General features: G+C 40.1%; 1 protein-coding gene across 2 annotated transcripts in view; it reads right to left on the reverse strand.

Annotated features, from left to right (window-relative positions):
- Positions 1-515: 515 nt before the first annotated feature.
- GTF3C1 (general transcription factor IIIC subunit 1) overlaps positions 516-13,998 on the reverse strand; it is a 55,918-nt gene continuing 42,435 nt past the window's right edge. For both annotated transcript variants that reach the window (XM_085307234.1, XM_085307235.1), the window contains 9 exons: positions 13,604-13,697; positions 12,510-12,682; positions 11,580-11,864; positions 9,320-9,573; positions 7,720-8,006; positions 6,583-7,243; positions 4,482-4,521; positions 3,342-3,534; positions 516-1,735 (listed from right to left, as the gene is read on the reverse strand). In XM_085307234.1, coding sequence (XP_085163360.1) covers positions 1,514-1,735; positions 3,342-3,534; positions 4,482-4,521; positions 6,583-7,243; positions 7,720-8,006; positions 9,320-9,573; positions 11,580-11,864; positions 12,510-12,682; positions 13,604-13,697 — 2,209 coding nt within the window. In that variant the 3' untranslated portion in view covers positions 516-1,513. The remainder of the gene's footprint in view (positions 1,736-3,341; positions 3,535-4,481; positions 4,522-6,582; positions 7,244-7,719; positions 8,007-9,319; positions 9,574-11,579; positions 11,865-12,509; positions 12,683-13,603; positions 13,698-13,998) is intronic.

Genomic DNA, 13,998 nt, shown 5'->3' on the forward strand with positions numbered 1-13,998 from the left:
GCGGCCCCCCGGTGGGGAGCGGGGCCCCGGGGGGGTGGGGGGGAGCGGAGCCCCCCACAGCCCCCTCGCCGCTAGGACTTGCGCCCACTGGAATCAGCGCTGCAGCCAGTCCGTGCTCAGCACGCACCGCGCCAAGGAACCGTGGCCGGAAAGACGCAGCGGAGAAGCCTGGCTGAAGGCTAAACCCAGTAACGTYGTGGAACAGGCACGAGCCTGCAAAAATCGGAAAGGTGAAAGCACGTGTGAAAYGTTGGGCCGCTGGAGTAGGGGCTCAGCGACACAGGCAGAGTCAGACCCGCTGCTTCAYCCCCAGCTCCAACAAAACACGAGCATCTTTGGGGAAAAATTTTAGCTTTTTTATATGGTTCACTCCCAGCCAAAATAACCTTTAATTTGTCCATTAAGAGGTATAACATGCTATCTCAAAAACAGTACTGTTGCAATACTACAGTATTAAAGGACTTACAAGAATGCCTGCTAAGGACCAATATAGCAACTAAAAAGAGAGGAAAAAGGACATTACACAAAATACAACTGTTTATTACCAGTGCACCTACATCACAAGGAAGATGGGGGTAGCATTAGCAAGGATACAATTCTGCACTTTGTATTCTTGTATGAGAGAATCGGAGTGTACGCTCCTCTGGGCAGCCCATTAGGATGAATGCCTAAGTATTTATGACAAGTATGGTCTGACCTACGCGGGTTGTTTCTCATCAGGTTTTGGCCTTTGCATTCAAATCAGATGGCTTCTCTCATTTCTGTCTGGGAACCAGCAGGACATCACGAACTGACTGGAAGCAGGAATTGATGTGTGAGTGAATTAAAAGAGGCGGGATGTAAAAGCCTAAGCAAGTAATTTAGAAGGCAGCAGAATGCASGGAGAGGTGATGAACCAGGGAAACAGGCATGCAGCAAAATTCTACATGGATGTGATGACTGAAAGAGTATACTGCATTTTGACAGTATCTTGCAGTTACTAAGATGGGTCCAGATAGGTCCTTCGTAGCTTACCACCTTTAAGATTTTAACCACAGCATAGACACGAAGAGCTACAGAGGCCCGAGTCAAAGACAAAACTCGGGTCATAGCTCTGAATGATGATCAAGGTGATGGAATTATTCCAAAAGGAAGATGCAGAAAGAAGCTTAGAAAGGCAGGTAAATCATGAAGACACACACAGCTGAATTCCATCTGGACAGGAGGTTAGAGGTCTGGAGTAGCCAGGTAAAGCTGAGTAGTCTCCATGAAGAACCTAGCGGAGTTTGCAGAAAACCACAAAAGATAAGGCAGAAACTGAGAGTTACACATTGTATAAGCAATTGGAGATAAGAAAAGCATATACTTAAAACAGGATGAAATACGACCTGTATCTTACTGTTACCTTTTATTCTTGGTATATACACTCAAAAAGGATAAATAACTTTTCTTACTTAAAAAACATGGAGCACAAATGCATTAACAGTCACTTCTACAGGCTGAACCAAGTTAACRTGACTCAGCTTTATATCTTTTATACATGGATCATCTGTACCCATTTATTCCAATTAACTTCACAAGGGAATACTCTTCCCAGCCTGAGAGTACAGTCTATYGTAGGCTCATAGTATATTACTGGGGTTTCACTCAGTTTGGGATTGTTTAGCTGTTCTTCYGTAACTGGACGAGAAAAGAGAGACACGACGGATGGCTTTTTCATGTAGAATCGTTTGATGCAACCAAGAGCTTCCAGACCCTGTAGAAAAATTCACACATTTTAGCTACAACAGTTGCACAAAAAGACATGTTAAATACTATTCTACCCATACTGTTTTCAGAAGCTTTAGACAAAGTTTATACTGATGGCTCATCCCTCCTCCCCCACCAGGAGCACTGGGTATGGCAAAGTTTACAGCAGAACAAAGTTCACATAACTGGGTATGTGCTAGTTTATCAGTTTGGTTGTCAATTATATTATCTATTCAAGATAAAACCTTCCAGCACAGTGGCTGACATCTGGATACTAATACAGAATGAGTTCAGCAACAGATCTGCAAGGTTTAGGACCAGTCACAAATCATTATAGTGCTGCTGTATATGGAAATTCCAGACTTCTGGGTTGCTTCTTGCCAAGGAGTTGGCATTTGTTCTCACAACCACACCCAGCAAGACAATGCCTGCGCTGTAAATGTCTAGCRTGTATTGGGTGATCTTACCTAACAGGCACTTAGATTTATTAATCCTTGGTATTTTGCAGGTAGAAGCTGCATATATGGTTTCACAACCAGTTATCAAATTTATTGCTAGGGAAGAAATCAGATTCAAGTTTTCTAATTTGTGAAGTGTACTGGTATTTCCTTGATTTTGTGGATTTGAATTAATTTAAGCTGCTTAGGAATCTACATTTCTCTCCCATATRTACATATCTGACCACTATGCACTATATATTATAGTCTTAATCCTTTCCACTGATCCTGCTGCTTTGCCCATCTCCTGGCCATAACTATCCTCTTGGTGGTGTAGCTGTGGCATAGGATACATGGACAGGCTGTGCTGGAACACCTAGGAAGCAGGAATGARTCAGCACTGGGTTGGTAGTATACACAACTTGCATTAACACCAAAATGTATGAACCTCTGGACAGAAGTGTGGCATATATATTGGAATATTAATTTCYGGTGTTAAAGGGGGAAGACCGTTACGGGAAGGACTGCTACATTTAAGATTTTGAATCATTGTAGAAAGAAAACAAGCAGATTTCACTCACAAAGTAAGGTAAGGTRGCAGACATAAACGTCTAGATGCAAAAAAGACTGAGAAACTCATTTTTTCTTACCATGTATTGCTCTGCAATTAAGGATGTATGCCTTTAAGCACATTTGTAAAAACAGAAGGTATTATTTGCACTGTTGTCTAGCACAGACACATTTCAATCTGCTGCTTGTGTCAAAAGACTACCAATGAAATATATAGAAGGAAAAATTAAGATAAACTCCACAGCGATTAACACYGCATTAAACAACCCGAGTTAGTATTTCGTGATGAGAAGCCACTCTTTAGTCACCAACTAGAATTTCAGCAGCATTTATATCCACTTTAGAAGAAAACTCAAATTTCTGAATCAGTAATATAGTAATTCAATGAGCAGTGGTCAAGCAGGCCTCCATCCTCATTGCTAATAGTACCTTACTCTGGTTTTGATTAATTTGCACTAATGGGAGAAGGCTGTTTTTCGTGGTCTGTTGAAAATTGTCACCCACTGTCCTGGGACTCCCAGCAAAGGAGCTGCAGACTGCTAAGAACAAACTGAGCGTGGAAACTGAACCAGAATTAAAAGTTCGAACATCTGATGACTCGCATACCTGCAGTATCTCCAGGACAGCAACAGGCTGCAGGACTCCCACATAATGCTGCAGCAGCATGCCTTCTGTTATGCCAGGTTTTGTCATGATGTGATAGAGCACAGCTTCCATCATTCCCTTACACACAGGTTTATTCAGATTCCCATCCACAATCCTCCATGGTCTCCCAATGAAGCAGACATTCTCGCAGGCCCTGCAAACGATGGTTCACGTTTGGCTCTGTCAGTTGCTACTTTGTAAGTGAGAAATGCAAACTGCTGGCTGCATTGAGACTCCTCTTCCAACTCCGTGTACTAGCAGTCAAGAAAACACACCTGCAAGCCTATCCTGTCTGATCTTGTGATTTTATGTAAAGGTACTTACCCTGTTCTTAGTCCTTTCTGGGTACTCCTGACAGGAATGATTCTTCTAGCTAGGTTTCCCATCAGAGTTACTGCTTAGGACAGAGTCTTACTGCATCCATTTTCAGTGTTTGCTTACATACCAAGTGTAAAATTCTGCAGCTACTCTGAGAATGGGCAGAGACTAGTGCTAATCTGCTAAACAGTTCTGTAGACCTGAAGCATTTCATRCTAGCTGTTCACTATCTGAGAAGCACTATTAGCACCATGACACCGCCCAACCACCACCTTAAATTTTATTCACTAGGAAAGCGTTCTTTGCACTAGGCTCTAATATCCTCCAAGGACATTCAAGACATCCTTCCGCCTGCAACATGCAACAACAGTGCTCAGAAAGGAAACTCTGTTCCTCATTTTTAGCATTTTGGGATCCAAGGACAGACTCTGCAGAGAAATCTGTAACTTCCTATATTGCAGTTTCTGCAGGTCTTTCCAGGGGAATTTTAAGCAGAGACCTAGTGGCACTAGACTTKCTTGTAGAATAGGATTATTTTTGCTCCTTTGGTATTTGGAAATTGTTCATTTTTGAAAATGAACAAGTAGCAGAGAGATCTTCCCAGAATGCATATGAAGACATGAGTACCATTAACAAGCACAACAGAGAAAACAGGAGGGTTCTCCACCTTCAATATCTCTGACTGTCAGAAGATAAAACTAAGGTCACCAARGCATTTGCTTTCAGAAGTTACTTCGGTAACGCTGACTGTTTAGTTATTCTGCAGACACCTCTACTACTCACCTGTCCCGGATCGCCTGAGATAGCTCTGTCACAGAACTTCCTGGTAAGAAAAGGACATGTACATTTTATGTTAAAATAAATAAAATAAAAGGTGGCTAAGCTGTAAAAGGCAATGGTTTATGCTAGAAAATAATACAAGCAAACTGAGCTGCCTGAGCTGCATGTTGTTCTCAGTTGCACAGGGTCTTCTAAGCTTCCACTCTGATTGCATTTGATCTGCCTGCAGGATCGTCCCTCTTCCTGCAGCTACGTCTTAACCACATCTGTCTACTCCAACCACTCTTGTGGTCCAGTCCCAAATCGTAGCAAGAAGCTTTTTCTTATAAGTCTTGCTACACAGCTGAATGATGGATAATTACATGGATTGAAAAAGAACCAAGTTTTGCACAAAGAGTGATGCAGGGTCTCTGCTTGCAAGCACTCAAAGGTTTAACTTTACTGCTACTAGTAATCATACTGAAGTTGAGCAGAAGTCTGAGTAGCTGTAGGCTTGGGACTTGAGAATGCAAACTCAAGATTTCAGCAGAGTTCAGTTTTGGTAAGGCAGACTGTGCAACTTCCATAATGCATTATGACATGGGCTTTAATTACACAATTACTTAACTTTGGGTAACTCTACCACACCCAGAGGCTAACAGCTTTGGCACAAGCACATGTCTTCCTTCCTGTGTAAACCCTTTTGAGTAAAGCAGCTAAGCAAAGGGAATAGAGTAAAGGTCTAGTGGCAAGACCAAATCCAACTCATGACATGYATACACAAAGACAACAGACCAGAATTCTACACTAGGGATGTGGAAATCAAAAGATCCATAACAGGAGCTTTCCAAAAGGTTCTCTTTACTGCAGTTGGCAGCTTGAGCACTTACACTCCATTTCAAGGCAAATGGAAACAAAGTAACTACAAATGCTGGTCAGATGCACCTGAAACATTATTTTAAAAACTGCGAACTTGGGAACTAAGATTCAACATGGATGCAGACTTTGTCTTTTGGCAGACACATCATGACTGAGCTTAAAACTTGGAGTTCAAATTGTATAACTGTAGTCATACTGCATGTTTAAAYGTTTCCTACTTTAATGCAGTACATAGGGTGTACCACTTGACAATTGCTTATTTAGAACATGTGATGATGTTTCAAGACCACAGAAGTGCAACCCAAGCATGTATCTCTTGGTAAGTGTCAGCAGGACTTCATAAATAAAACTGGTAAAAACTGTAAGCTTGGTATCACAACTAATTAGGATTTTTTCCCCCTCCTAAAAATAAAGAGGAAATAAAAACAACAATACATTATGTAGTTTCACGATAAGAGCTGCTCAAGTCTATGCTGTTTAGACAGCGCTGAGTCTGTACCCTGCAGGAAGGCTCCGTTAAACAACACTAAGCTCTATGGATTGGTCTGCACTAATTCATATGACAGCCTGCAACTGTCAATGTAGAGTAATAGCAGATATCAGCAAAAGACTGCACAAGCAGCTAGCTTGTGACTCAATCTGAAATCAGAGCTGATAGAAACAAAACCAAAATAAACTCCCCAACAATAAATTTAAGGTAGTGCTTGGCACGGACTATTAGCTATTAAAAAAAGAACACTAGCAGTAAAAATGTAATAAAGATGAAGTCAAACTGGGTCATAAAAGAGGCTATTAATCTCACTAGCACATGCCACTTGCTGGTGAATGGTTCATGGAGTTTGCAGCTCTCAGTCATTGACATTCTAGTCAAATGTACACCAGCAGCACTGGATTTGCTGGTTTTAAAGAGGTCTAGCGTTTGTACTGAACCCAGAGAAGAGAAACTCAAAATCCAAAGAAGCTTTTGGAGAAAATTACAACATGAAAACATGTTTCTAAGGAAAGCGTATTTCTGAACTAGTCATGAACATTCCAGCAACAGATCTGGGAAGGAATCTGATGTATTTGAAGCCTCCATAACCTTCCAGATCAACTAGCGCAGTGCCACTTTGTGAGAAATTAAAACCCCTCTCAGTGGTATATGTCTTCACAAAGGATCTTGTATTTGCCTATAAAATGTAGCTACCTGTTTGGGATCAGCTGACGGTGAACTAGCCTATTCCTTATGTGTAGAGTTCCTACATACCTGTAGAGACTTCTGGGTTCTCCTGTAAATGGGAAATCTCATCATGCTGCTCCATGGCTGAGTGTTCAAGGCTAGGGATCTGCTTGTCCTGCTCAGACGTGAGATCAACATTCTCTGCTTGAAGCTCTTTGTCCTCAGAACAAGGTTTATCTTGTTCCTTGTGAGTGTCCACATTCACAGCATCTGAAGCACATGCTAAATCTTGAGCTGGGTGTTCTGTCTGCTCTCTCAAGGGGCCTGTTTCTTCATCAGTGACTAAAGCTTCCTTTGTTTTAACAGGATCGGTAACATCTGCAGCAGAGTTATTTCCACTTGCACTTTTCAAACCACTCTGTGGATCCTGGCAGAATTGGTTGCCACCTTGMAGCTCATCGTTTTGAATCTTACATTTCTTCCTTGGGGGTTCTTCATCACTGACAGATTTTAAGTCAGTTTCTGGCTGTTCCTCCTCTGTTGAGCACTCCTCCCCCATCTTTGGTCCTGACTGCAGGCAATCCTGTTGCATTTCTGAGAGAGTGGTATCTGTGCCTTGCTGACCAGAATCATCTGGTTTATTTTTCAGACATACTGAATGTAATAGCCATGGCTTGGCAAATATTATTGCAACCAGTCTTACAGTATGGCCTCCTACTTCTAAAACCTGTTGCATTTCAATAAGATCCTATTAAGGAAAAAAAAATAAAAGTTCATTAGCTTGCACTGGAAAGTAACAGTATACCCCAATATCATGGAATTCCTATCCTTAACTGGCAGCAAGAAAAGAGAAAGAGCTTAGTGGGGCATCAGTTTTCTGTCTCTTTGCATTGAAGTTGGAAAGATGTTCTGCCCCTTATACTTTTCTGAAATTATAATACAAGACATTTTTGTTGAGCTTAAATTAAATGAAAAAGTAACTGGGAAAGTCTTTCATTTCCAAAGGTGAACTCTGGTACCTCTAGTTTCTGAAACAGTTCATTCCTCACTTTGWCAAAGTATTGCTCCTGACTATGAGGCAAAACTGCCATCAGGCTATTGGTACGTTATCTCTCTTTCTTTTCAGTTTATATTTTTTCATATAGCTTGGAAGATTGTCCTGTTCAAAGAGAATACTAAATGTGAATACATGTGTGTATGGAAAGCAGCTGGCTGTAAAACCACCTGAATGTACTGCTGCAAATTCCTGGTGCGTGCAGGTTCCATTTCTTCATAGCTGCAAAAATGTMTGCCCAGCTCAGCTTTGCCAATCCCAAAGTGGGAAGTTGCCTCTATCGCATTACGGATCTCCAAAACAGCAGCTACATCTCTGGGATTATAGCCATAACATTCTGTACACTCATGAAGAAACCGATCGACTTCATAATTTTCTTCTTGGACTTCTATCAGTCTAGTGAAAGTTTTAGGGAGGCAGGAAACTCCCACAACCATCTTATCAAGCACAGAAGAAACTGCAAAGTAAATAAAAAAAAACAGTGTATATGCTGTGAAGCAGCTGTTATTATACTATGTACTATGGAAAGATGAAAAAATGCTGAAACAGTGTTCTAGACTATTTCTATTTAAAATACAGCTCAGATTTTCATGTTTGTTACACTCACCTGAACTCTAAGTTGATGAGGAAATCATCTTTTTCCTTGAAGAAGGTCAAGTGAAGAGCCTTTGGCATGAAAAGGCTATGGAGGACCCTATTAATCAAAATATCTAAAGAAGCTGATCCAGGGTAGAAAGCTATTGGCCAAATATGGTAAAACCCACAAGTTTCCAATGCCTTAGCACCATCAACATAACAAAGCATCTGAGCATTGTGCRTTTGAGGACAGATCTATCACTGCACCAAAACTCACCCCAACTATAGAAAGCTGAATATAATACCTTTTTGCAGTCCTGGATGATTACAGAGTAGTTTTGGCAGTGTTCTCGTTTGCTCCCCCACCCTTTTATCTGCAGGCTGCCTTTATATTGTGCTTGTGGGACACTCATGACAGCTGTGCTTCTTTGACAGCCAAGAAAAGATGAGAACAATTATAATGAGCTGTCAACTCAGCARACCTGGGCATGTGTGGTAGCAGAGATTTGAGAAAGAATTTCTATTTTACCTCTATTTTACCTCTGTCAAAATAGCAATTGTGAGTGGGAGCAGGGACAGCACTAGCCCTTCCATTACAGTTAAAGGCTTTTCTGGCTACATTTGTATAACAGCAGAAAGGAASATACTCTTCAAGAAGGGAAAGTACCAACAAAAAATTGCAAATAATGCAAACTGTAAGTGTTATCAAAATGTTTAAATTACTGTACCTAAAGTAATAGAGATTAAACACCACTATTCCAAACACTTCTAAGAGACAATGTAAATGGGAATATCTGTCCAAGGAGCTCTGAAAAGATTTTCTTTTCTCTTTACAGAAGGGAAGGTCTTAGTATGACACAATATGGAATTTTAAGTTGTAAAAAGGACTTGGTTTAATTATTGGTAAACGCAAAGCAAAGTAGAGGACTAGCATCCTCTTTGGATTAATGGTTTCGCAAAACATGAAATGCAGCCAAGGACTTATTGCCAACAAAATGTCCCTCTATAAGCCAACCACCTGTTAGTGCTAAATCAGGAGAGAAAGCACTACAAGGCAAACCACATGCTCTAATGAGTATGAAGACRACTATTCCTATTAGGAGGCTTTGTTCAGATCAGTTCCTTAGCTCAAAAGTTTTCTGTCTTGCCTGTTCCAACCTACTTCTGTGCAAGTTAGGCCAAACAAAAACTAACCTGGAGAGCTGAGTCTTCCTGGAACTGGTGTACATCGCAGCTTAACCTTCACTTGGCAGGAATTAACCACAATATTGTCACTGGGACTCAGATTGCGTGTGCTGACAATTCCAGGTGCATAGTAGCCTCTCATCAGTAAGTAATTGGTATGAGATGCTTGACGAGCTTTTACTTCTATCCTCCGTTTGCCTCCAGAATTGTCATCTAAGTCGTCATCCTCCTCCTCCTCCTCCTCCAGTCCATCTTTTCCCAAACTATAGCAAACAGAAATGTTTTGTTTGTTTTTTTTTTTGTTTTTTCCCCCCCTCAAAATAATATCTCAAGCGACTTATTACGCACAGCAGAGTGAGAACACATGCTTTTCTGCATTCCAGAATGTAGTCGTAAACAGCTGCGGATATGTCAATAGTAGGCTGATTTAAAGTGCTGAGAACAAGCAGCTACAGAAAAGATAATACAATGAAGGTCTCTAGAAAAGGAAACACTCCTTTTTGTGAACATTTTGAAAGGAACCCAAAATGTTTCAGCTCACATTGCTGAGACTCTGGTTCAGGAGGCACTTCATCATGAGGGCACACTTGTCAGAGCACAAAGGCTGAGATCAAAAAGAATATTGCCACATAGAGCAAACAGTGTTAATTTTTAAGGAGAGGGGGRAAAAAAGGTAAGATATATAGACCACACACTTCAGTTACTTAACGAACAAAACAAACTGTTTGTAGACAACCACAAAGTTATATTGGAATAGTAATAGCAGCCTGCATGGATTTCCCAGGAACAGATTTAGTCAAACCAGCACTATTTCCTTCCTGGACAGGATATGAGCCCTGATGAATAAACATGAAGTAGATAAGGCTCYGAGCAACCTGATCCAAATCTGAAATTGCCTCCACTTTAAGCAAAAGATTAAGCCAGAGACAGCCAGAGGTTCCCTTCCAACCTTTGCTAAGATTATTCAGACTGTAAGTACCTTCTCTTCTAACATCTTTATAACCAAAAGAAATAAACAATTAGAAAAACTAGTGCAAATCCACAACCAGTTTTAAAACTGGACTCAAATGCCTGTACTTGCAACTGGGACTTGTCTAGGGTTCAGCCATGTGTGTATTTTTGCTAATGACCTGGATGATAAAAGAGGGACTTCGCTTATTGAGTTTGCAGGGGATACCAAACTGGAGAGGCTGCAAGTATGTGGGAGGACAGGATTTAAGTTCAGAATATTTCCAGAAAACTGGAGAAATGGCCTGGAAAAGAACAGGAAACAATTTAATATGGACAAATACAGACTATGTATATCCYACTATGCACCTGTCCCTATACTGGAAGGGAAACAAGTGACTAGATATAAGAAGAGAATCTTGTTATYGTGAATCACAAGCTGGACATCAACCATCATACCTTTTTTTTTAAAATCTCTAACAGTATGGCCATTCATCATCTTGGGCTGTATGAGCAGACATATCTATATAATACGTCATGTAATTGGCATATATCTGCCAGCAAGAACACGGTATTTGGTTTTTGATAGTTCAGTGCAGAGGAGAGTAATGAGAAAGACAAAGATCTAGATAACATACAAAAAGAAAAAAAAACAGCTGAAGTAATGGAGATTGCCTATTTTAAAGAACAGCAAATTAAGGAAGAAAGGATATGATAACAATCTTCAAATACGTAATAAGCTGCTCTAAAGAGGAAGAGATTAAAACTTTTTCATGTATACTGGCAGGAAGCAACAGGTTAAACTGCAACAAGAGATTTTAGCTGCACACTAAGAAAACATAATGAGCATAAGGATAGCTATTCATAACATTGGCCTCCCTAGGGAGAGAGTGGAATTTCAATTATTGGATGTTTATTAAAAAAAAAAAAAAACACCACCAAAGACTAGACAATGCATGGAACAAATACCGTGTAGAGTTTTCTCTGAAAGCCGAAACCTTGTTATGAATCCTTGTTAGTCCTTAAAAACAGGATAGTGATGAAAATGATCCTATAGCACACACTCTCCTTATCACATTATGTCTGGTGGCAGTGAAGTGCCTGGCAATTTAAATGTCACGTATGCAAAGACAAATGTGTCCAAGGCTATAATGACAAGCACTAACTAAAGTGCTATTAAATCCTCAAAATGCTCCCTGAAAAATTAAATTTAAACAATGTCCAAACAAAACATGCCAAGGCCCAGAGCAGAAAGTGCTAATGCTTGTCAGATTTCATTCAACCTTCAAATCTTACTTACTAAAGAAATAATGGTGCTTACCTTTTGATCACTTCATTCTCAACCATAGTGCTGTCTACTACAACTATCTGTTCTGGGATTCTCACATTCACAGACACAAGCCCCAAGGCGAATAGGGAAAGCATCGCCACACAGTGGCCTCCAGGTCCATCCATAGGAAATGCAATCATGCCTTCTGATGTTTTAGTTTCTTGATCTTTAAATGAGAAGTTATCTGGCTGGTCTGATTTTTCATTATCCTTCAGCTTCTCAAGGAATTGAAAGGATTCTGTACAAATTGTACTGGGAAACCGCCATGTAAAAACTCTGCACAGAAGAACAAATTCAAACAAGCACACGACATTGATACTCTGTTCTTACTGCTTATGAATTTCAGTCCACTGTGCATTCAGTACCCTCAAAAATTGCAGTAGTTTATGTTCCAAATAAAGCTGGTAACCATGTACCTTCTACACTTACTTGCACAGCTATGTGGTGCCCAAATAGCTATATGGCAAAAGTAAAGAAAAGATCTCATCTGCTGCTTTGGCATTAAATATATTATTGCAAATGCCTGCCCCTCGCCCTGTCCCCTCCAACCCCCTGCCAAATATACAGGTACAGTGAAGCACAAAACAGCCTAATGTAAGTGGAGAGGAAAAGCAAGCAACCATCAGAACGACAAGAGCATTAAAGAAATCTTTTCATCGTATCAAGAACTTGGGCGCTACCTCCCCTCTCTGCATGCCTTTGTAAAGGCTTTGCGCAGTGAATTTGGCTCTGTGCCCCGTACAGCCCTAACTGCTAACTGAGGAACGGGCTAGCATACAGAGATGTTACCTTTACTTCCTCAAATACAGCTGTGATGGTCAGRTCCTTTGCTCTAGATACTTCATGCATATTCTTTCCTCCATACCAAGCATACCTGGGTATATTCTTTTCTAGCTTATGCATAAACTTCCTGACACCCACCTGTAGTAACTCTGAGACAGCTGATAYGACATGGGCACAAAGGGCAAAGCCCGGCTTTTCTTTGGACCCAGTGTGTGGTTTACTCGCCGGCGATTCACCAAGCTTCTCTTCTGACACTCTACAAAAGCCTTCACAAGAATGTCATCCTGATACTCACGGTACAAACGAAAAGTCTGCAAAACAAAAAACAAACAAAAAAAAAAAAACACTCAGTGTAAACACTTAACTGGTGTTGACTAGTTAAGTCAACATGATAATGTCAACTGGTAGTTGACATTATAACCCCAGCCAAACACTTAAATCCACAAAGAAGTATTAAATCCAAATCCACTGTTAGACCCGCCTACTTGAAGTTTCCTTTAACTAAATGAATACAGAACTACAAGCCAGAACTTAAATGATACATATAAATTTACTTATTACACTATTCTATTGCTTTTATAGGCTTCCAGGCTTTCTATAGCAAATGTCAATTAAATTAATGAAATACCAGAGAACACTTCATATTCAAAATGGGATCAGGCTCCTGCTAGAATTAGATGTAAAAAACCCCCGCTCATCTGCACGAGGTCTTGGTGGACTCTTGCCATCATTTTACCAGGAACACCTGCTTCCATGAGCTTGTCTGATAAGATATTAATCTCCTTTTCAAATACTTTTTTTTTTTTTTTAAGTACTTGACATTCATAGATGATTTATTTTTTTATGGTCTCCAGTGCTGAAGGAGAAGCTAACTAACAGCCAGATCCTAAGACTGTCTTTCTGATAACTCCTCCAGAGCGTAATTCCAACTACTTGAGTAAGCACTGAATCATGATATARTTTGGTCTATTAGAAGGGATGTGGAGTTCACTTCATATGATTTTCAGGGATTGCTCCAATCTCCCAGCTTGCAATCTTATCCACACAGGGAAAACCAACATATTGAAAGTCTACTTGGAACATATAATTTCTTTCAAGCAGAAGAAAACAATCCCCACAGAAAGGACACAGATCTAAGCKTCTGAGTTTTTAATCTCTCATTTATCTCCCATTATGTCTGAAGAAGCTCTTTAGGATTGTATATCCAGCAAAGTTTGGTCTGGATACTGTACCTGAAATGACTGGCAAGATTTCATCTGGTTATCTGAGAGTGCCAAAGTGCTCTGAATCAGATTCTGTAGCACTAGAAAATGAATATCATAGATGCTGAAAGGAAAAGAAAGGAGGGGAGGGTTACTCATGATGATTTTTGAACAGGAGGTACCTAACTATTCACTTAGTATCAAAATTTTCTAACTCAGTCAGCTACTTCTAAAATAGATGTATAAAGACAGATCACTACAGCTGAGAACTGTTGATATCAAGGAGCTTTTTTTTTTTTTTTTTTTTTTTTTTTTTTTTTTTTTTTTTTTTTTTTTTTTAATTTCCTCTTCTTCTTTCTGGTGTGTCTCTACCCTAAACTTTTGCATCAGTACAGACATAAAATTACATTCTCTTTGAAAACATC

This window comes from Rhea americana, unplaced genomic scaffold, assembly GCF_003343005.1.
Source record: "Rhea americana isolate MKP2758 unplaced genomic scaffold, rheAme1 scaffold_255, whole genome shotgun sequence".
Classification (NCBI taxonomy): domain Eukaryota; kingdom Metazoa; phylum Chordata; class Aves; order Rheiformes; family Rheidae; genus Rhea; species Rhea americana.